Here is a 24,311-nt window from a genome sequence, read left to right as displayed (position 1 = left end):
CTTCCTCTGCGAGCAAGTGCCTGGCCCTGGACATAGGTGAGTATTTATCTTTTCATTTTTTGTTCATTTTTTTATTTTTTATTTCATGTGCCTACTTTGGGGGGGAGGGGGGGACACACAGGAGAACATATTAGGGAAGATAAATCAAGTACATGGGGGGGCATGTGGGGGCTGTATGGGGCCAAATTATTATGGGAGGGAATACTATGTGGGGGCAAATTACTAGTTGGGGCAGTGTGGGGGCAAATTGCTATGTGGGGGCAAATTATTATGGGAGTGAATACTATGTGGGGGCAAATTACTAGTTGGGGCAGTGTGGGGGCAAATTGCTATGTGGGGGCAGTGTGGGGGCAAATTATTATGGGAGGGACTACTATGTGGGGGCAAATTATTATGAGAGGGACTACTATGTGGGGGCAAATTACTAGATGGGGCAGTGTGGGGGCAAATTGCTATGTGGGGGCAGTGTGGGGGCAAATTATTATGGGAGGGACTACTATGTGGGGGCAAATTACTATGTGGGGGCAAATTATTATGAGAGGGACTACTATGTGGGGGCAAATTACTAGATGGGGCAGTGTGGGGGCAAATTGCTGTGGGGGGGCAAATTGCTATGTGGGGGCAAATTATTATGGGAGGGACTACTATGTGGGGGCAAATTTCTATGTGGGGGAAACTATTGTGTGGGGGTAATTGCTATGTGGGGACAGTGTGGGGTAATTGCTATGTGGGGACAAATTACTATATGGGGCAGTGTGGGGGCAAATTACTATGTGGGGGCAGTGTGGGGAAAACGATTGTGTGGGGGCAGTGTGGGGAAATTGCTATGTGGGGGCAAATTACTATGTGGGGGCAGTGTGGTGGAAATTACTATGTGGGGCAAATTACTATGTGGGGGCAGTGTGGTGGAAATTACTATGTGGGGGCAGTGTGGGGCAAATTACTGTGTGGGGGCAAACTACTATATGGGTGCAGTTTTGGGGGAAATTACTGTGTGGGGGCAAATTACTATGGGGGGATTACTATGTGGGGGCAGTGTGGTGGAAATTACTATATGGGGGTGTTGCTATTGGGGAGGCACTGTAGGGGCAATTCTATTATTTCTGGGGACACTATACAGGGATTATTGCCTGGAGCACAATAGAGGGTGGTATTATTACTGGGGGCACTCTAGGGGACATTATAGCTGCTGTGGACACTATAGGAACATTTGGGGTAATTTATCAAACTGGTGTAACGCAGAACCTGCTTAGTTGCCCATAGCAGCCAATCAGATTCCACCTTTCATATTTGACAGCTCTTTTGGCAATCCAGTTCTACTTTACACCAGTTTGATAAATTACCCCCATTATGTCTATTAGGGTCACTATTTTTTCAGCAGTATAGTTCCTTGGGCATTGGGGAGCACAACGGGCACAGTATTGGGGGTGGCAGGATGACACTGTGGGGACACCAGGATGAGGAGGTTGATGGAAAAATTGAGAAATCGAACGTGTCTGTGTTACAAACTGTAGAGACGAGATGCGGCTGAAAGAATTTGCCATGGGCCTATCATGCACTTAATCCGCCCCTGGATGGTACATCCGAATTCATATACACTCATAGATCATCATATGTATTCATAAACATGGATCACTTCCGATCCAACTCAGTGCACTATTAAAACTTTCAGTAAAATATACACTCCAATATGTTTATAGTGTTACCTCACACACTGAGAAGACGTCCCCGAGGTATTGCACCATGTCCGCGTAGCTTCTAGAGCGTGCTGAACTCAGCGTCCCGGAAACTGCAGTGCGCATGCGTCCTCGTCTGCCAATAGGAAAAATTCCCCATATGACGTCAGTTGTTGCCAATGCCCGAGGGAGCAAATGCACTCCGCTCCACGGCATTGCAACAAACTGAAAGTGTCGCATAGTGATGACGTGAGTGGTTGCCATGGGGACGCGGCCGTCCACAAAACAAAGTCATGAATCGTCCGCGTCACCCGGCACCCCATCACGTCCACACTCAGGTGGCTCAAGGGTAGGTACTAGTGGGCAGAGGCCCAATTAGGTAAATCGTCATACCTCTGGTATTTTTTTGGTGGATCAACTTCAGAACCCACTCGTTAGTTACGGGTTCAAGACCCAATATACCCTAGAGGTTGTATATAGTTCCTCCAAGGTGAACATTGATTTCCCTCAGTTATACACCCCTATGAGGATACCACATACGCATACATGCTACCCCTTCCAGCGACTCTGCAGGTCACATGTGCTTCATTTTACCCCGTTGTGGGAGAATCAGAACTTACCAGAATTTTTGAAAATAACTGATTACACTTATTGGAGCACATTTGTTTGTTGCAGACCGTTTTAAGGTATTAGGGGACTTCAATTTCACAAACATTTCGTTTTTAGACCAGTTTATGTATGCACACTTAAAACATGCATACGAAGTTACATTTAATAAAACATATATGATCACTTTTTTGACTATTGTTTTTTTCACTTAGGGAAAAAGATAAAAATGGCACAGATTTATGCGAAATTGCGAGTTTCACTGTCCACGGTGACTTCCTTTAAAAGAATGCCTAAATGGGAAACGGGAGTTGGGAATCTCCCCTCTCCCCTGGCCACAGATTTTTTTAAATACGAAAAAGGTAATATCTGCAACCAGTTATAGATTGATCCAGTTTAAAATTTTGCATAGGTTGTATTATACACCACAAGTTTGCTAATGACAGAGGTCGTGAATTTTTCTGTCGAAAGTGTGGCAGCCCTAACGTCGGATATATCCATCTTTTATGGGAATGTTGCGTGATAAAGCGGTTTTGGGAGCAGGTATTTACAGCCCTCCAGGGGGATTTCCCCCAATCTTGTGTACCGGATATGATCTCTGTGATTTTGGGCGCTTATATACCAGAAAAGACAAATTCTTCTGTATAGCATTTGATCTGGTTGAAGGGCTGCTTGATAGCAAAGGTACTGATAGTTGAGAGATGGGGATCCCGCATATCCCCTGTATTTGAGGAGTGGAGAAGGATTATGTCCCAAATAAAGCTGTATAAGGGGAGATTGAGAAGCAGAGAAGGTAAGGTACGTGATACCCCTTTATCTGTGCCAGCGAGGTGGACTGATTACTGCGCTATGCTGGGTGGTGTACGTGGGGGAGTATCGGGTCCGGTCATTCAGAGACAGCAGCCAAGGAAAGGGGGGGGGGGAATATTCGGGATTAAAGATATTAGGCTTGACTTTACAGAGCCGGATTTATTCTTATGGTTGAGATTATGTTAAAATGATAGTAATATCTTCTTTATGTGTATAAACATACTTTGTGTGTACTTTTTTTTTCTTTTTTTCCTCTGTGCTTTTCTTTTTTTCTCTTTTTCCGGCTTTGTTTAAATGCTATGTTATTATCATTTAAGAAAATAAAATATTTATTGGATTAAAAAAAATATATATTATATACCAGAAGATGTATAATAAATAACTTATACCAGCTGATATATAATAATATACAGAAGATACCAAGGCCAGAATGGTATATGGTGGTAACTAGTAGTAACTAAACAGTACCTGGGCTGGGCACACAGGGCTGGCTGGCTCAGGATAAATTGAAAACGCCACAGAATCAACTTGAAAAGTTGGATGGAAGTTGGAATGGAACTTGGAAGTGTCTGGCAGTCGCAGACAGTGGTAAACTGGCAACTGGCAAGCAGTGGCGTGCCCAGGGTGTTTGGCACCCGGGGCGGGTCATTTCTCTGGCACCCCCCCAATACTTGACCACATACCTCTTACATCCAGGGACATCTCCTGTCATGTAGACCTTCTCTTTTCTCTTCTCCTCCGTTAAACCGCCATGACAAATTCTTTCAGCCGCAGTTAAAGTTAGAGTTCTCAATTTTTCCATCAACCTCCCCATCCTGGTGTCCCCACAGTGTCATCTTGCTGTCACCCCCAATACTGTGCCCCCCAATGCCCCAGGTACTATACTGCTGAAAAAAGTGACCCTAATAGACATAATTGGGGTCATTTATCAAACTGGTGTAAACTGGATTTCCAAAAGTGCTGTCAAATATGAAAGGTGGAATCTGATTGGCTGCTATGGGCAACTCAGCCAGTCCTACTTTACACCAGCTTGATAAATTACCCAAAATGTCTCTATAGTGTCCACAGCAGCTATAATGTCCCCTAGAGACCCCCCAGTAATAATAACACCCTATATTGTGCTCCAGGCAATAATCCCTGTATAGTGTCTCCAGAAATAATAGAATTGCCCCTACAGTGCCTCCACAAAAGCAACGTCCCCCACGCTGCCCCCATACAGTAATTTCCCCCACGCTGCCCCCATACAGTAATTTCCCCCACACTGCCCCCATACAGTAATTTCCCCCCCACACAGTAGTGTCCCCCACACTGTAGTGTCCCCCACACAGTAGTGTCCCCCACACTGCCATCATACAGTAGTGTCCCCCACACTGCCCTCATACAGTAGTGTCCCCCACATTGCCGATATAGTAATTTCCCCCCCACATAGTAATCCCTCCCATAATAATTTGCCCCCACACAGTATCCCACCATATTTTCCCCCCACACTTCCTCCTGTGTGCACCCCGGCCCCCAAAGTTGGCACATAAAAGAAAAAAAATAATAATAATAAAAGCTGAATACTCACCTGCACTTGCTCGCAGAGTCCCGGCACTGTGCTGCTGAGTCCCGACACAGGCGCGCGATGATGTCATCACGCGCGCCTGCGCCGGGATTTCACTACCGCATAGGCTTCAGGCCTACTAGGCGGTGATCGGCGGCGGGGCAGGGAACTATGCGCTCCGCTCCCGTGCCCCGCTGCATTATGTGGGTGTCAGCGCTTCCGCAATGAGCGCTTCCGTTTGTATTGATGGAAGGGCTCATTGCTTCTGGGCCTGCTGGCACCCCCGTGAGAGCCGGCACCTGGGGCGGGCCGCCTCCCCCCCTCCCGCGGCACGCCACCGCTGGCAAGCAAGAAAGACAAGTGCTTGCTCTGGCTGCCTGTGGCTGGCCTCCATGGGCTGCCTACTGGGCTGGATCTGATCATCAGATTCTGATGGATGGCTGGCTGAGTCGAGGCCCAGGCTGACTGAGGGCTGCTGCTGGGCCTGGCTGTCTCTGGCTTTTTCTGGGCACTTCACTTGCCTAAGGAAGGTAAGGAACCTGGATGTCAAGGAGGACCGAATGGCTGATATGTATATTAAAGGGGCAGACCCATTCACAGTAGTTATAACGTATTCCCACCTTTCAGCAGTCCCCCCTTCACAGTAGTTATTAACCCCTTTCAGCATTTCCCCTTCACAGTAGTTATTAACCCCTTTCAGCAGTTCCCCCTTCACAGTAGTTATTAACCCCTTTCAGCAGTCTCCCATTCACAGTATTTATTAATCCCTTTCAGCAGTCCCCCTTCACAGTAGTTATTAACCCTGCTGCTAAAGGGGTTAATAACTACTGTGAATAGGGGACAGCTGTCTCGGAGGGCATATGGTCGTGTGCATGAGTCCTAACTTGATTTTCACAACACCCCGTCCCCTTAACAGTGGCCTCTACAGCAATCTGCCCCTTAACACTGACATCAATAGCGGACCGTCCCCTTAACTGTGACCTCCACAGCAGCCTGCCCTTAGGGTGGCCAGAGGTCCGGTTTTAGGCCGGACAGTCGGGCTTTCAGACTCCGTGTCCTCCATCCAGCGCAGGGCCTGGACAGACACAGGGATGTTCTTTTGAACAGCTCACTCTCAGACAGCAGCACTGTGCTGTCTGAGCGTGAGCTGCAGGGAGAAAGTCACCCTCCTTTGATGCCCTGCAGCTGACAGTTGATTTTTACCTTCATTTTTTCAATCCCCGACAGCTGCGGAGTGGGAGAGGGCGTGGCTTTGTGGAGCCTGGGGGCGGGGTTTTCTAAGTCCGTCTTTTGAGGGTGGCCTGAATAGCCACCCTACCTGCCCCTGAACTGTGACCTCCACAGCACTCCGCTCCCTTAACAGTGTTATCCACAGCTCCCTGCCCCTTTAAAGCTGACCTACAGCAGTGAATAAAAATGACTGGGTTGTTATGGAAACCTGGATTAAAACTGTGTGTATGTGGAGACTAAGGATCTGTGAGCTTCTATTGGCTGATAAGGGACATGTGACCGTGTGCATGGCAGTTGGGATATGGAGAGAAAAACCTGCAGGCTTCTATTGGCTACTGTAGGTCATGTGATGTGCCATATTTGCATTTTTTTGGGGAATATCTCAGGAACGGAACGCGCTAGAGAGCTGAGACCCCCACAAGATTTCTTTCCAGGCAACAAGGGATGTATATACCAAGTTTCGTTGAAATCGATGGTTGTGTTTTGAGTGATCGTGGAAAATACATACATACATATATACGTCCTTCTTTATATATATAGACCCCCCCCCCCTTTCACAGCAGTTATTACAGTCCCCCCCATTTACAGACTCCCCCCCTTTCAGTTTCAGCAATCCCCGGATCGGCCACAGCAACAGCACTGTCTTTCAGACCAGTAAGCTACGACTACCTCAGGCTCAGCGCAGCTGTGCTCCTCAGAGTCTGTTACTTCCTTCCACTTCCCACCGCGTCTGCAAACCAGAATTGACTGGTGCGAATCTGCAGGCAGTGCTGCCGGACGTCACGTGTGACATCAGTGCGCTGAGCGCTCTGTGCTTTTAGTGATCTGGATGTGACATGTGAGTGATACTTATTTATATGGGACTGTGTTTTGGAGGGGGCTGGAGATAGAGAGGGATGTTATTTACATGGGACTGTATATTGGAGGGGGCTGGAGAGATGGTGTGATGGTATTTACATGGGACTCTATGGTTGAGGGAGGGAAATAGTATTATTTACATGGGACTGTATGTTGGAGGGGCTGAAGGCAGGGCCTGCGCTACCATAAGGTAGACCAAGCGGCTGCCTTAGGGCGCACCCTGCACCCGGCCGCCCCAGCCTACGTGCGCCGTGCGGCCCCGGCCCTCACTCAGCGGCACGGGCCCGGCAGCACGGTCATGGGGTCAGGCCAGGGGGGGGGGGTGACTGGTGAGTGGCGCCGCGGCGGCGGGCGGCAGCAGGGACTGGAGCTGACTGTGTCTGTGAGTCTGACTCACACACAGCCAGATTGCCGTAGCAGCAGGACAGGTGGGTAGGTGATTACCAATGAGCGCACTAACGCCAGAGTGCACGGCATAAATGTGTTTTAAAAGATGTATTACACAAACAACAATCATAAATGTGGGGTGGGTGGGGGGGGGGGGATGGTGACCGCGAAATGATGGGAGAGGGGATAATGTCTGTAGTCTGTGACATGGGGATGGGGCCAGGGCCGGCCGGGGGATGATGTGCATTGGGGGGGGATGTGACACAATAGGGGGTAATGATGTGATCATGATGTGACACGAAGGGGGTGATGTAAACTAAAAAGGAGGGGGTGATGTGACATGGTTTGGAGGGGGAGAAATGTGACATGGATGGAGGGGGGAGAAATGTGACATTGAGGGGGTGAAATGTGACAAGGAGGGGGAGAAATGTGACATAGAGGGTTCATGTGACATAGGTGATTTGACATGGAGGGGGAAAAATGTGACATTGAGGCCTTGAGGGGGTGAAAGGTGACATGGAGGGGGAGAAAAGTGACATGGAGGGGGAGAAATATTACATGGGGGGAGAAATGTGAGACATGGAGGGGGAGAAAGGAGACATGGGTGTGATGTGACAGAGGGGATTATGTAAAAAGGAGGGGGGAAATGTGACATGGGGGGGAAATGTAACATGGAGGGGGAAAAATGTGACATGGAGGGCTGATGTGACATAGGGGGGTTATTTGACATAGATGGGAAGAAATGTGACATGGGTGGCTGATATGGGGGCATGATGGCTTACATGGGAGCATGATGGCTTACATGGGCGGTTGATGGATGGGGGCTGATGGCTGACATGGGGGGCTAATGGCTGACATGGGGGCATGATGGCTGACATGGGGGCTGATGGATGGGGGTTGATGTGTGACATGGAGGGATGATCTGAGGTCTGATTATCATTGGGGTCTGATTGCTGGTCTGACCTGAGGTGTAATTGAAAATATTTTTTTCTTATTATCCTCCTCTAAATCCTAGGTGCGTCTTAGAGGGCGAAAACTACGGTCCTCAAACCAGCGATTGTCTGAAGCAGAGAGAAGATACCAGGACCACACAGAGGAGAAGCCAGCTGCTGCAGACGGGACCAGGGGCAGGTGAGCTGCGAGGGGGGGGCGCCAAAATGTAGCTTCGCTTGTGTTGGCAAAAATCCTTGCACCGACCCTGGCTGAAGGGAGGGGAGTAATGTTATTTACATAGGACTGTATTTTGGAAGGGGCAGGAGAGATGGTGTGATGTTATTTACACGGGACTGTATGGTGGAGGGAGGAATATAAATACTGGGGGCACTTCAGGGTGAGCATTATAACAGTAGGGGGCAATATAAATACTGGGGCACTGTCGGGATATTATTAATCCAGAGGACATTAGGTGTTCTTATTACTACTGGGAGCTCTATAGGAGGGACTTATAGATTCACCTTATTTCTAAAAGAGCACTATGGGGGTCCTTATTACTACTGAGGGGTCTGTAGGGAGTTTTATTACCACTGTGGGAACAATAGGGGGGCCTTATTTTTACTGGGGGCTCTGTGAGGGTATTATTAATACTGGAGGGTTCTTCTAATAATGGGGGCACTCTTGGGGAGCATTATCACTGTTGGGGGCACTGTAGGGGGCAGCATTACTAATAAGGGCATTATAGAAGGGAATTACTATTGGTGAGACTTGGAGGAGCACTATTACTATGGGGGGCACAAATTTTTCTTCAGGATAGTATTTGAGGGTATTAGGGAACAGAGCGAGCAGCAGGATAACACTGTGGGGACTCCAGGTTGGGGGATGATGATAGAAATGGAAAGAAGCTAAGATGTCTGTGTGTCACACTCTGCAGAGAAGTTGTCCGGACCGAATGGAGAAGATGATGACAGAGAAGATCTACATCAGAGGAGACGTCACCTGGAGGGACTGGATGTGACAGTTATGTGCTGCTGTGTAGCAAGTACAGCAAAATGCGATATGTGGGGGGAGGGGGGGGGCAACTTAGAGAACTGGGCCATATTCATTTGGGCTTGGGCCCCAGATCTTTTAAGACCCTAGCAACGCCCCTGGTCACCTGTAAAGGTTAGAGGGCATTTTAGGTTCATCTGGAAATTTCACCCACAAAAGACTAAAAATCCCTAACTTTTTATGAGTAGTGTATGTTGTCGGTATCAGATTATGGACCCTGGGTGAGGTACCTGAGGTATACTGTAGGTAGTTGTCTGCAGTCTGACAGTACATGAGTGAGATATGAGGTACGTCTCAGATATAAGGCTCATGCACATGGCCATTTATTTCAATGGGGTTTCACAAGATACGGACAGCACAAACGTGTCCTGCTCGCATCGGTATGTCCATTCAGCGTCCCGCAAAAAAGTAGAACACGTCCTGCTCTTGTCCATTTTGAAGAAGTAAAAAAATAAATAAATGGGGTCATATGATCTGCTGGTATCCGTGTTCTGCGGATCCCTGATTTGCGGACTGCAAAAACGCATATGGTCGTGTGCAGGAGGCCATAATGTGGCACTTTTGAGGTACCATTCATATTATATACAAAAATGAAGCATGAGGGGCACATAGAGAGAAAAGGGGGCACATAGAAAATAAGAAGACCTCCTTTTCACTATCCATTCTAGCCTGCCCTACAACCAAGAGGCTAGGTTACTGAGGACCTCCCGGCTCCATGCTAGACTCAACCAGAACAACGTGCGGACTGCGGAGGCTTTTTTCCTTGTTGCTATGGTGACGGGGTCGCTTCTCCAGTGCAGTCCCGGCTCCGCCTCCTTGAACCGTGCGCAGGAAGTAAGCCGTCTGATGTGAACGGATTGGACGCTGTACTGCTTATTCGGCCGCACCGCTACTGGCGGGAACAGCTGTCACGGGGTCTGGTGGCGGGCCTGAAGCAGGAAGCGACGAAATGGCGGCTGACTTGGTGATCGGCTGGAGCATTTTCGCGGTGGTGCTTCTGGTAGGCGCTATGTGGTATTAGGGGGCTAAAGGCGAGCTCCGGCATACGGTGCCCGCCCATCCAGGAAGTAGAAGGCGGTGTCGTACTGCAGCCTGTGCCATGGGGGTTAACGATGCTGGGGAACCGATTGCGGTACCGCACACGCGTCTACAACATGCTACTCACCTGAGGTTGTAGCTGTACTGAGCAGCTGAGGGAAGCTTAAGGGGTGACTCCCCCCATGGTCACAGTGGGTGTGGCTTCATACAAGTGGGCGTGACTTGACGGTGAACTGTACTTTGGTGGCAGCAATCTTCAGGCAGCCTGAGCGACTGTCCACTACTGATGACACTCCAGTGCCCCCATAATAGTCCCCTAAGAGAATCCCGCACTGTCCACTACTGATGACTCTCCAGTGCCCCCATAATAGTCCCCTAAGAGAATCCCGCACTGTCCACTACTGATGACTCTCCAGTGCCCCCATAATAGTCCCCTAAGAGAATCCTGCACTGTCCACTACTGATGACTCTCCAGTGCCCCCATAATAGTCCCCTAAGAGAATCCCGCACTGTCCACTACTGATGACTCTCCAGTGCCCCCATAATAGTCCCCTAAGAGAATCCCGCACTGTCCACTACTGATGACTCTCCAGTGCCCCCATAATAGTCCCCTAAGAGAATCCTGCACTGTCCACTACTGATGACTCTCCAGTGCCCCCATAATAGTCCCCTAAGAGAATCCCGCACTGTCCACTACTGATGACTCTCCAGTGCCCCCATAATAGTCCCCTAAGAGAATCCCGCACTGTCCACTACTGATGACTCTCCAGTGCCCCCATAATAGTCCCCTAAGAGAATCCCGCACTGTCCACTACTGATGACTCTCCAGTGCCCCCATAATAGTCCCCTAAGAGAATCCCGCACTGTCCACTACTGATGACTCTCCAGTGCCCCCATAATAGTCCCCTAAGAGAATCCTGCACTGTCCACTACTGATGACTCTCCAGTGCCCCCATAATAGTCCCCTAAGAGAATCCCGCACTGTCCACTACTGATGACTCTCCAGTGCCCCCATAATAGTCCCCTAAGAGAATCCCGCACTGTCCACTACTGATGACACTCCAGTGCCCCCATAATAGTCCCCTAAGAGAATCCTGCACTGTCCACTAATGATGACTCTCCAGTGCCCCCATAATAGTCCCCTAAGAGAATCTCGCACTGTCCACTACTGATGACACTCCAGTGCCCCCATAATAGTCCCCTAAGAGAATCTTGCACTGTCCACTACTGATGACTCTCCAGTGCCCCCATAATAGTCCCCTAAGAGAATCTTGCACTGTCCACTACTGATGACTCTCCAGTGCCCCCATAATAGTCCCCTAAGAGAATCCCGCACTGTCCCTAAGGCTATGTTGATATGGTGGGTTTTTGCTACAGATTTCTGTACAGATTCTGCTCTGAAAGCGCCGGCCAGAGTCCATGTTGCCAGGGACTATTGCCGTGTGGTTTTCCAGACCATGCCAATAAGTTACAATCCTAACACACACAACAACAAATACAAAACAACTCTCCTAGCTCCAGAAAACTCAGTATTACATGACTAAGGGCTCTTTCACACCTGCGTTCTTTTCTTCCGGCATAGAGTTCCGTCGTCGGGGCTCTATGCCAGAAGAATCCTGATCAGGATTATCCCAAATCATTCTGAATGGAGAGAAATCCGTTCAGGATGTCTTCAGTTCCAGAACGGAACGTTTTTTGGCCGGAGAAAATACAGCAGCATGCTGCGCTTTTTGCTCCGGTCAAAAATCCTGAACACTTGCCGCAAGGACAGATCTGGAATTAATGCCCATTGAAAGTCATTAATCCGGATCCGGCCTTAAGCTAAACGTCGTTTCGGCGCATTACCGGATCCGGCGTTTAGCTTTTTCTGAATGGTTACCATGGCTGCCAGGACGCTAAAGTCCTGGCAGCCATGGTAAAGTGTAGTGGGGAGCGGGGGAGCAGTGTACTTACCGTCCGTGCGGCTCCCCGGGCGCTCCAGAGTGACGTCAGAGCGCCCCACGCGCATGGATGACTTGATCCATGTGATCACGTCATCCATGCGCATGGGGCGCTCTGACGTCATTCTGGAGCGCCCCGGGAGCCGCACGGACGGTAAGTATACTGCTCCCCCGCTCCCCACTACTACTATGGCACCCAGGACTTTAATAGCGTCCTGGGTGCCATAGTAACACTGAACGCATTTTGAAGACGGATCCGTCTTCAAATGCTTTCAGTTCACTTGCGGTGTTACGGAGTGCACGATGGATCCGGACAACGCAAGTGTGAAAGAGGCCTAAAAGTCCTCAGAAGGGCCCATATACACTCTCTAGACTTTACCGTAACGCCGCCAAATTCTATTTATTTATTTTATTTATTTATTTTTACCCCCCCCCCCCTTTTGTGTAAAGAAGAAAAAAAATCTCACCTCATCCATTTGCTCGCGCTGTGGCGAACACTTGCTGACTGGATGTGCAGCACAGGACCTGTGAGACGTCATTACGCTGGAGTGCAGGTCCTGTCCTGAGCATCCAGTGAGCAGGTGAGTGTTCACCGCAGCGCGAGGAAATTGAGTTTTTTTTTTTTTTTTTCGAAGATTGGGGGCATTCCTATTACTGGGGGGGCACTAATTTGGGTATTATGAATTCTGGGGGCATTATTAATTATGGGGGGCACTGATGGAGGCATTAGTATTGCTGGTGGGCCCTCTTGGGGTCATTATTAATACTGGGAGACACCTTATGACCTAGCGCTTAACACCCTGTGTTAAGCCATGCCCCCACAACCACACTTTTGGGGTGTGGTTTAACTTGGCCGGTATTTTTTGTTGGAAAAGGTGGCGACCGTAGCTGGGATAGAGTCTGCAGAGCCATCTCATCATGTGGGGATGTGTATTACTATATAATGCAGTTCTATAGCACTTTACATAACTGTGTTCGGTCCAGAAAGCATGGCCACTTCTCCTCTAGTATAAACTTACAGCATCATTAATGACCGCCGGTGTACTGCCATGTACTCCTGATATTATGACCGCACATTACTGTACCTGTGGTCAGGCAGAGGTTGCAATAATGCCAGTGCGGGCATGAGGCTTTACCTGCCGATTCCTGTACTGCAGTAACAGGTGAGAGGAAGTGTGCGTCCTCCCTGGTCATAAAGTGCTGGAGCCATTGACAAAAGCTGCTTCGAGAATGGCCGTGCAGAGGAATGTACCGATGTGCGTCTAGCCCAGGAGCACAACTGCTTGACGTCTATGTAATGAGGAGAGCATGTGAGAACTGAACAGGATCCCTGGAGGCCCTGAGCAGGAGTCTCAATGTTTGCTGCTGATGTAAGTGCCCGTGAGGGTCACCAGGTCTACTGTATGTGGTACTCGGGAAACGGGGAGCCTGCACTGCTGAGAAGCCTCAGTGTCCAAAGGGCCGCTGGCATAATGTTAACCCCAACTCCAGTTTATCACAATAGTTTACACTAAAGGATCTGAGGGATTATGGGGGTCATTTATTAAACTGGTGTAACATAGAAAATGGCAACCAATCAGATTCCTGTAGTGCCTGGCCGGGGCCCACCCCAGGGGCCTGTAGTGCCTGGCCGGGGCCCACCCCAGGGGCCTGTAGTGCCTGGCCGGGGCCCACCCCAGGGGCCCGTAGACCGGCTTTGTATGTGGACGGTCTGGTTAACAATAATATGGTGGGAAATGCGCTAAATTATAATTTTGTATGATACAAATACCGTAGTTCTCCGTTGTCTTTAAAAATGGTTTTCTTGCTAGACAGAATTTCAGTCTACCATGCTGTTCAGCCCGGTGAAGAAACCGGAAGGAAATGGAAAGCAGAATCAAATCAGAAATGAAGCCTTCACATACCATTTGACCCATTAAAGTAAATCTACAGATGTACGTTTTTGGGTATTTAGACAGGTAACCCCGAACAGATAGCCCTGCAGAATGTTAAAACTAAACATGAGGCTGGCCTTATAAGGCCGAAGAATTGCTTTAATGATGGCAGAGCTTGTGATTTGTTACATGTAAAAGCAGAATAAGTGATGGCGTTGAAGCTAATGGTCTTTATTTCATCAACTATTGTCATAAAGTGAGAGAGAAAGTTAAGCTTCAGGCTGCTGCAAATGCATCTTTAGTGATTTCAGTAATTATATTGCATTTAGTAGAATGCCATTTATTTTGTCATAAGCTTTTATTCGTCTTGCGTGGTAGCGATCCTGGCCATTTACTAGAATTATAATTGCTTGCAATGTAAAATTATTGTAGTGCTCATGTCGACATTATACAGAAAGCGCAGCCTAGTATCGGTAAATGTCAAATCCCGGTATCCAGAGGTCACGCTACCATTTTTGAGGAGTATTTTTAACCGATGAGGAGTGCGAAAGTTACAGTAATTCAAATAGTTAATACGAAGGCCTGTATAACATTAAGGGTTTGCTATTTATGCAGGGAAACCATTACTAGTACTCTAGAACTGTCTTCCATGCATAAGTAGCAAATTTAGCTGACCTCATACTAAACATAAGACCACTGCCAGTGCCACATGACTGTGTACATTACCCTGCATTATTACATCACTGTGTACATTACCCTGCATTATTACATCACTGTGTACATTACCCTGCATTATTACATCACTAGGTGTACTATCCCTGCACTGTGACATCACTGTGTACATAACCCTGCATTATTACATCACTAGGTGTACTATCCCTGCACTGTGACATCACTGTGCATATACCCTTGCCATTATTACATCACTAGGTGTACTATCCCTGCACTGTGACATCACTGTGCACGTTACCCTGCCATTATTATTACATCACTAGGTGTACTATCCCTGCACTGTGACATCACTGTGCACGTTACCGTGCATTATTACATCACTAGGTGTACTATCCCTGCACTGTGACATCACTGTGCACATTACCCTGCATTATTACATCACTAGGTGTACTATCCCTGCACTGTGACATCACTGTGCACATAGCCCTGCCATTATTACATCACTAGGTGTACTATCCCTGCACTGTGACATCACTGTGCACATTACCCTGCATTATTACATCACTAGGTGTACTATCCCTGCACTGTGACATCACTGTGCACATAACCCTGCCATTATTACATCACTAGGTGTACTGTCCCTGCACTGTGACATCACTGTGCACATTACCCTGCATTATTACATCACTAGGTGTACTATCCCTGCACTGTGACATCACTGTGCACATTACCCTGCATTATTACATCACTAGGTGTACTATCCCTACACTGTGCACATAACCCTGCCATTATTATTACATCACTTGTGCCCTGTTCTGTGACATCACTGTAGGCATTAAACCTTTGCTTTAGTCGGGCTGTTGAGATCTCATTTTTGCTGTGCATCAAGCAAATATGTTTTTAAGCAGAAAAAACGTATAGAAAGTATGGCTCGAAGTAATCATAGACTATAACTGGGAAAACTTAGTACAAAAGTGCGTACTTTTGACATGTAAATGTGCCGCCCCATGGTTACTTGATACGCCCTGACTTTACTAGTAGTAGAGAGGTCATTGCTGTGGCTGGCGCTGTTCTGGGGGTAATGTGGCTGACCGGGTTATGACTTATGAACAGACTGTGGCTGCTTCCTCTAATTACAGAACAGGCTGTCTCCGGTTGCTATGGGTAACAGCTGTTCTCCTTACGCTGCCTGCACTATAGGAGCTGTACTACAGATACGCGCGAGAAACTGAAAGGTTTACACGTGACGCAACACTCGCCGTGCTGCCGGCCGTCACTTATGGGTAACCTGTGGAGTTACTGACCAGTTACTACTAGCAGGGCGCACACAGCTATAGCTCACATATGTGTTCATAGGGATCAGGCTCATACAGCATGTGAGGCCGGACAAGGAAAAACAAGGCGCTCAGATCCGGGACCCCCACTACACAGCAAGGCCACTTACCCCGCCAGTGAGGATCGTGCGCCTGCTTCCTTACTTCAGAGCGGTGTGGCATAATCTCCGGCAGCCCGCTCAAACTGACCAATCACTAAGCTCCTTACTGTAAGGAGCTTGGTTATTGGTTGTTTCAAGCAGCAGCAGCAGCATCGGTGCGCTGCCCTTGCCGTTCACAGCGCTCACTGCGCTGATGAATGGCAGGGAAGAGTCTAAGGTGTATTGGTACGCCTTAGACTTTTTCCAGGGAGTAAAATGGCCTGAACAGGCGTCTATGACGCTTGTACAGGCGTTATTGCGACCTCTGCCGGTATCGAATCAATACCGGTACAAAAGTATTGATTGGTTATCAATAATTTGTAATACTCCCTCTCCCTCAAGACACTTTTCAGTCTCTCAACAGACCCATAGGCATGCAAAGAGATTCCTTAACCACCTCCGGACCGCCGAACGCAGCGACGCGTCCTGGAGGTGGTTGTTTCATTCCGCTTCTCACTAGTATTGGCTGTTAGGTTTTAGGGATAGTTTAGGCCCCTTGGTTAGGTAGTTAGCGTCAGTTAGCGCCCACCCCACCGCACCGCAGTCACTTATTCGCTGTTTAGCGTATCGCTAATCAGCATTTGTACTTTTATAGTATCTGTAAGTGATCAAAACTGATCACGGTCAGATCTATAATTGTATTAGTGTCACCTTAGCTTGCCCTCCACCCAAAACGCAGTGTTTGCCCGATCAGGCCTGATTGGTCGCCCACACGTGCGTTCACCCACGCCCGCCCCACCGCAGTGACAAAAAATATATATTTTTTTGATCACTGCACATTCACTTTACACGCACTGCGGCGATAAAAAAATCAGTTTTGATATTTTTTATCAACCGCAGCGGCCTCCGGTACTTCGCTAGCCTCCCCTTTGTAAGACAGGTTTGCTTTTTTTTTCTTGGGTAGTCTCAGGGAATACCCCTAAATTTAGTAGTCCAAAATGTCAAACAGGGGGTATTCTTCTGAAGAGGCCTACAGGATTCTGACCCAGTCGGATGAGGAATGGGAACCCTCATCTGACGAATCTAGCGGGTCAGAATATGAACCTGTGGAAAGCAGTGGCTCTCTGACCCAAAGTTCGGACGAGGAGGTGGAGGTCCCTGATAGAACCAGGCGTACCCGGCCCCGTGTCGCTAGACCACAGGTTACGCAGGATCCGCTTCAAGAGCAGCAGAGTGGGGCTGTCGCTGCCGGATCACATGGTGAGGCATACACCAGCAGCGCAGCCCTCCCTGGACCTAGTACCAGCACTGCCGTACAACCTGGTGAAGTAGCGAGCACCAGAAGGGCAGTTGAAGCCGGTACGGTGGCACGTGCAGTAGTTGCCCCGTCGCAGCCACCGCACAGACATGCCCGTAGAGCCCCTAGAATCCCTGAGGTGCTGGCAAACCCTGATTGGCAGTCACCAACTTCAGCCGCACCATTAGTTCCCCCTTTCACCGCCCAGTCTGGAGTTCGGGTTGAGACGGCTCAAATCTGTTCGGCCCTGGGATTTTTTGAGCTGTTCTTAACTGCGGAGCTCTTGGACTTAGTCGTGGCAGAGACAAACCGGTATGCCACACAATTTATAACCGCAAACCCGGGAAGCTATTATGCCCAGCCTTTCCGGTGGAAACCAGTCCAAGTTTCCGAACTTAAAATTTTTCTGGGCCTTCTCCTCAACATGGGTCTAACTAAAAAGCATGAATTGCGGTCATATTGGTCCACGAACCCAATTCATCACATGCCCATGTTCTCTGCTGCTATGTCCAGGACACGATTTGAGACCATCCTGCGTTTTCTGCATTTTAGCGACAACACCACCTCCCGTCCCAGAGGCCACCCAGCTTTTGACCGGCTCCACAAAATTCGGCCCCTCATTGACCATTTCAACCAGAAATTTGCAGATTTGTATACCCCTGAGCAAAACATCTGCGTAGAAGAGTCCCTAATACATTTTACCGGGCGCCTTGGCTTCAAACAATACATCCCAAGCAAGCGTGCCCGGTATGGGGTCAAATTGTATAAGCTCTGTGAAAGGGCCACAGGCTATACCCACAAATTTCGGATCTATGAGGGAAAAGATCAGACCCTGGAGCCGGTCGGTTGCCCTGACTACCTGGGGAGCAGTGGGAAGACAGTCTGGGACTTGGTGTCACCCTTATTCGGCAAGGGGTACCATCTTTATGTGGACAATTTTTACACAAGTGTGGCCCTCTTTAGGCATTTGTTTCTAGAACGGATTTGCGCCTGTGGCACCGCGCGAACTAGTCGCGTGGGCTTCCCCCAACGGCTCGTTACCACCCGTCTTGCAAGGGGGGAGAGGGCTGCCTTGTGTAATGAAGAACTGCTCGCGGTGAAATGGAGAGACAAGCGTGACGTTTACATGCTCTCCTCCATTCACGCAGACACGACAATCCAAATTGAAAGGGCAACCCGTGTCATTGAAAAGCCCCTCTCAGTCCACGACTATAATGCGCTTATGGGAGGGGTGGACTTCAATGACCAGATGTTGGCTCCCTATTTAGTTTCCCGACGCACCAGACGCTGGTATAAGAAGGTGTCTGTATATTTAATTCAATTGGCTCTGTATAATAGTTTTGTTCTCTACAGTAAGGCTGGGAGAACACGATCCTTCCTCAAATTCCAGGAAGAGATCATCGAGAACCTCCTGTATCCAGAAGGTTCCGTGGCCCCATCCACCAGTGTAGTTAGCCGTCTACACGAGCGACATTTCCCCAGTGTCGTTGCTGGCACCTCAACCCAACCGCCACCCCGAAAAAAATGTCGTGTCTGTAGCAGGAGTGGAATAAGGCGTGACACCCGCTATTTCTGTCCTGACTGTCCTGACCACCCTGCCCTATGCTTAGGAGAGTGTTTCCGGAAGTACCACACACAGGTACACCTAGCATGGGGATTGCATCTCACAGGACAGGCACACAGGGCTATTAGGGCCCTTTTACTCACAGCTGCTGCAAACCTCTCCTTTCACATGGGATAAAGTGCATAACGTACTTCGCCACATCTTTGGGCGATTTGCGCTTTGCACATTGTCCCATGGGGAAGGAGAGGTTTGTTCTATAAAGGTAAAAAAAAATAAACAAAAAAAAAATTACCGGTAAGTAAAAAAGTTAAAAAAAAGTTAATATGTTCTGTTCTGAAGTTAATAAATTTATTGCGTTGCGGCCTGGTTTTTTCTTTTTTGTTTTGTTTTTTTTACCTTCCAGGTGGACCAACCGATCGACTAGCTGCAGCACTGATGTGCATTCTGACAGAAGCATTGCGCTGCTGTCAGATTACACGCGAGTCGGTGTATGCGGCGCTGCAAGACGAGATTTCTCCTCTGCAGTAAAAGATACGTTTGCCGAGGCATATGAGCTGAGGAGGTGGCGGTGTTCATATACTTTGGCAAACACTTTGTGTATATATATATATATATATATATATAAAAAAAAAAAAATCCCGGCAATGATTTATTCATCCACATCGATTGATGTGAATGGAGAAATCTGGTTTGCCAGGGCATACGGGCTAAGTGGGTATGGATGTTGGGCGGAGCTCCTATGTCCTGGCAGACGCCTTTCCCCTCCTTTTTCTTTTTTTGGCAGAGATTTTTTCATCCGCATTGATCGATGCGAATGAAGAAATCTGTGCCGTTCATTTTTTTTCTTTCAGCCCAGAGGCTGAACGGAAAAAAATAATCTCATTACCCGTATGCTCAATATAAGGAGAATAGCAGAAACTCCTAATGCTGGGCATACATGTAATGATTGCGGAGACCCTCAAATGCCAGTACAAACACCCCACAAATGACCCCAATTTGGAAAGAAGACACCCCAAGGTATTTGCTGAGGGGCTTATTGAGTCCATGAAAGACTGAAATTTTTGTCCCAAGTTAGCGGAAAGGGAGACTTTGTGAGAAAAAAAAAAAAAAAAAATCAATTTCCGCTAACTTGTGCCAAAATTTTTTTTTTTTCTATGAACTCGCCATGCTCCTCATTGAATATCTTGGGGTGTCTTCTTTCCAAAATGGGGTCACTTGTGGGGTATTTATACTGCCCTGGCATTTTAGGGGCCCCAAAGCGTGAGAAGAAGTCTGGTATCCAAATGTCTAAAAATGCCCTCCTAAAAGGAATTTGGGCCCCTTTGCCCACCTAGGCTGCAAAAAAGTGTCACATGTGGTATCTCCGTATTCAGGAGAAGTTGGGGAATGTGTTTTGGGGTGTCATTTTACATATACCCATGCTGGGTGAGATAAATATGTTGGTCAAATGCCAACTTTGTATAAAAAAATGGGAAAAGTTGTCTTTTGCCAAGATATTTCTCTCACCCAGCATGGGTATATGTAAAATGACACCCCAAAACACATTCCCCAACTTCTCCTGAATACGGAGATACCACATGTGTGACACTTTTTGCAGCCTAGGTGGGCAAAGGGGCCCATATTCCAAAGAGCACCTTTCGGATTTCACAGGTCATTTACCTACTTACCACACATTTGGGCCCCTAGGATGCCAGGGCAGTATAACTACCCCACAAGTGACCCCATTTTGGAAAGAAGACACCCCAAGGTATTCCGTGAGGGGCATGGCGAGTTCGTAGAATTTTTTATTTTTTGTCACAAGTTAGTGGAAAATGATGATTTTTTTTTTCTTACAAAGTCTCATATTCCACTAACTTGTGACAAAAAATAAAAACTTCCATGAACTCACTATGCCCATCAGCGAATACCTTGGGGTGTCTTCTTTCCAAAATGGGGTCACTTGTGGGGTAGTTATACTGCCCTGGCATTCTAGGGGCTCAAATGTGTGGTAAGGAGTTTGAAATCAAATTCTGTAAAAAATTACCAGTGAAATCCGAAAGGTGCTCTTTGGAATGTGGGCCCCTTTGCCCACCTAGGCTGCAAAAAAGTGTCACACATGTTGTATCTCTGTATTCAGGAGAAGTTGGGGAATGTGTTTTGGGGTGTCATTTTACATATACCCATGCTGGGTGAGAGAAATATTTTGGTAAAAGACAACTTTTCCTATTTTTATTTTTTTTTATACAAAGTTGGCATTTGACCAAGATATTTATCTCACCCAGCATGGGTATATGTAAAATGACACCCCAAAACACATTCCTCAACTTCTCCTGAATACGGAGATACCAGATGTGTGACACTTTTTTGCAGCCTAGGTGGGCAAAGGGGCCCATATTCCAAAGAGAACCTTTCGGATTTCACTGGTCATTTTTTACAGAATTTGATTTCAAACTCCTTACCACACATTTGGGCCCCTAGAATGCCAGGGCAGTATAACTACCCCACATGTGTCCCCATTTTGGAAAGAAGACACCCCAAGGTATTCGCTGATGGGCATGGTGAGTTCATGGAAGTTTTTATTTTTTGTCACAAGTTAGTGGAATATGAGACTTTGTAAGAAAAAAAAAAAAAATCATCATTTTACGCTAACTTGTGACAAAAAATAAAAAGTTCTATGAACTCACTATGCCCATCAGCGAATACCTTAGGGTGTCTACTTTCCGAAATGGGGTCATTTGTGGGGTGTTTGTACTGTCTGGGCATTGTAGAACCTCAGGAAACATGACAGGTGCTCAAAGTCAGAGCTGCTTCAAAAAGCGGAAATTCACATTTTTGTACCATAGTTTGTAAACGCTATAACTTTTACCCAAACCATTTTTTTTTTTTTACCCAAACATTTTTTTTTTTATCAAAGACATGTAGAACAATAAATTTAGAGCAAAATTTATATATGGATCTCATTATTTTTTTTTTTCAAAATTTTACAACTGAAAGTGAAAAATGTCATTTTTTTGCAAAAAAATAGTTAAATTTCGATTAATAACAAAAAAAGTAAAAATGTCAGCAGCAATGAAATACCACCAAATGAAAGCTCTATTAGTGAGAAGAAAAGGAGGTAAAATTCATTTGGGTGGTAAGTTGCATGACCGAGCAATAAACGGTGAAAGTAGTGTAGGTCAGAAGTGTAAAAAGTGGCCTGGTCTTTCAGGGTGTTTAAGCCATGGGGGCTGAGGTGGTTAATCAGGCTCCATTCACACGTCCGCAACGTGTTTTGCGGAACCGCAAAACACGGACAGCGGCAATGTGCGTTCCGCATTTTGCGGACCGCACATTGCCGGCACTATAGAATATGCCTATTGTCCGCAATTGCGGACAAGAATAAGACATGTTCTATTTTTTTTCAGGAACGGAATTGCGGACCCGGAAGTGCTGGTCCGGGCAGCACATTGTGCTGCCCCTTAGCAATGAATGGGTCCGCATTTTGCGGAACGAAATTGCGGAGGTGTGAATGGACCTGCAGTTCCTGGGATGCAGAAATTAAGATGTGTGACGAAATGCTTTTACAATATTCCCTCTCACGGCAGGAAAACGAGCATAATACCTTTCTGTTTGATTCCAGCGTGCAACCTGGTAGGTTCTGGACATCCCCATCTCCTTCTTTCAGGGGTACTGTGATAGATTTGCTTCCTTGGCAGCTGTAGTCGCAGGAAAGAAGGTTCTCTGAACGTGGACCTAGTTAGCAGGAGCCTTCACACACACCTCTTCGCTTTTGCTAATAAGCTTCAGGCTCGGATACTCTTTAAAGAGAGACTCTTAACTGAAACTACATCTACGCGTCAAAGAAAAGTTTATAATATTATTTTACTAAACGATAAGTAGTATATACATATAGTGATATAGATAAGTCCAAAAGAAGGACATTATATTTAAAGGATAAAGAACATAATACACAATTATAGCAACACTTCATCTGGAGTCCGGACATTCAGAACGAAGGAACTTTCTTCTGACCTCTTCCCTGAATGGGTACAGCTTTATACAGATTAAGGGTCCGCAATTTTGCAGAACGGGTGCAGACCCATTCATTTTCAATGGGGCCGGAATGTGCTGTCCGCATCCGCATTTGCGGATCCACATCTGGATTTGCGGATCCGCACTTCGGCATCCGTGCTTCAGTTTCTGCCAAAAAATAGAACTTTGTCCTTTTCTTATCCGCAATTGCGGACAAGATTAGGCATTTTCTATTTTAGTGCCGGCCGTTCTTCCTGTCGGCCACCAGAAATCTCGCGCAGGCGCAGTACCGCCTGTGCCTGCATCATCAAGCTCCTGAGGCAACAGCGCTCAGATTACGTCACTGGGCTCGCAGCATGCCCAGTGAGACTTTTGAGGCTGTTGCCCTCAGGAGCTTGATGATCGCGCAGGCGGGCCTGCGCGAGATTTCTGGCGGACGACAGGAAGATGATCGGGGCATTTCTTGAAGGTAGAAGATGACATGGCGAGGGGGCGGAACAGTTTGCCGGGGCTGTGGGAGGTTATTTCAAGATCAGGAGGCGTTCTTGGGCTTCAAATTAAGGCGGGCTGGGCACTGCAGGGGGCGTCACTGGGCTCTAGAGAGGGGGAAAAAAACTCCCCTCTGGTCACCTTGGAGCTTCATTAGAATATCATGAAAAGAGCTTTTTTTTTTTATCAAAATGACAAAACAAAATAAAGTAAGAAGACCACTGCAGGAAATAAGGTACTTTATTCAATATGGCAATGTTGAAAGCCTAAAATGCTAAAAGCAGGTGACAGATTTCCTTAAATTACTTCTCTACTGTAAGAATAAAGGCCAATGCATGCAGTGCGTCACGTTACCGCAAAACAAACACGTTAAGTGACCATGAAGAAGCATGCTTTTCACATGCTTCGCTATATGGCACGCAACGCACAGTTAAGGAGCGGCAATACTTATACTTTCCATTGTGTTGTGTTCCGCTGTTACAGGGAACCTAGCCTCTCACTGATAACTGATTAATAAATATGTTTTTTGCAGGACTAGACACTTGTATAAGTGAAGGGAATGGATAGTCAATAGTTCAAGACTGAAGCTGTAAACCATTTGAAAAACTGCTGTCATTCAGCTAAGGCTATAAAAACTTGTAAACGCAGATTGTTAGCTTAACCCCTTCAACCCCGGGCCTGTTTTCACCTTCCTGCCCAGGCCATTTTTTGCAAATCTGACATGTCCCTTTATGTGGTGATAACTTTAAAACCCTTTGACTTATCCAGGCCATTCTGAGATTGTTTTTTCGTCACATATTGCTGCCATGGTAACCGATCGGAGCCCCAGCATTACACTGCTGGGACTCCGATCGGAACTGCCTACTGCCACCAATGCAGAGACTGAAGAACATTCCCGGCACCCGACCTCTGACAGGATGCTGTGATCCGCGCGATTAAC

At 47.4% G+C, this 24,311-nt stretch overlaps 1 protein-coding gene across 1 annotated transcript in view; it reads left to right on the top strand.

The window, feature by feature from the left end:
* The first annotated feature begins 9,938 nt into the window (after positions 1-9,938).
* Positions 9,939-24,311, top strand: part of LMBRD1 (LMBR1 domain containing 1) — a 263,866-nt gene continuing 249,493 nt past the window's right edge. Inside the window, exon 1 of the mRNA XM_040428628.1 lies at positions 9,939-10,093. Coding sequence (XP_040284562.1) covers positions 10,043-10,093 — 51 coding nt within the window. The 5' untranslated portion in view covers positions 9,939-10,042. The remainder of the gene's footprint in view (positions 10,094-24,311) is intronic.

The sequence above is a fragment of the Bufo bufo genome, chromosome 4, assembly GCF_905171765.1.
Source record: "Bufo bufo chromosome 4, aBufBuf1.1, whole genome shotgun sequence".
Taxonomy (NCBI): domain Eukaryota; kingdom Metazoa; phylum Chordata; class Amphibia; order Anura; family Bufonidae; genus Bufo; species Bufo bufo.
Note: the sequence above shows the minus strand (reverse complement) of the source record. Positions and strands in the feature narration are given on the sequence as shown.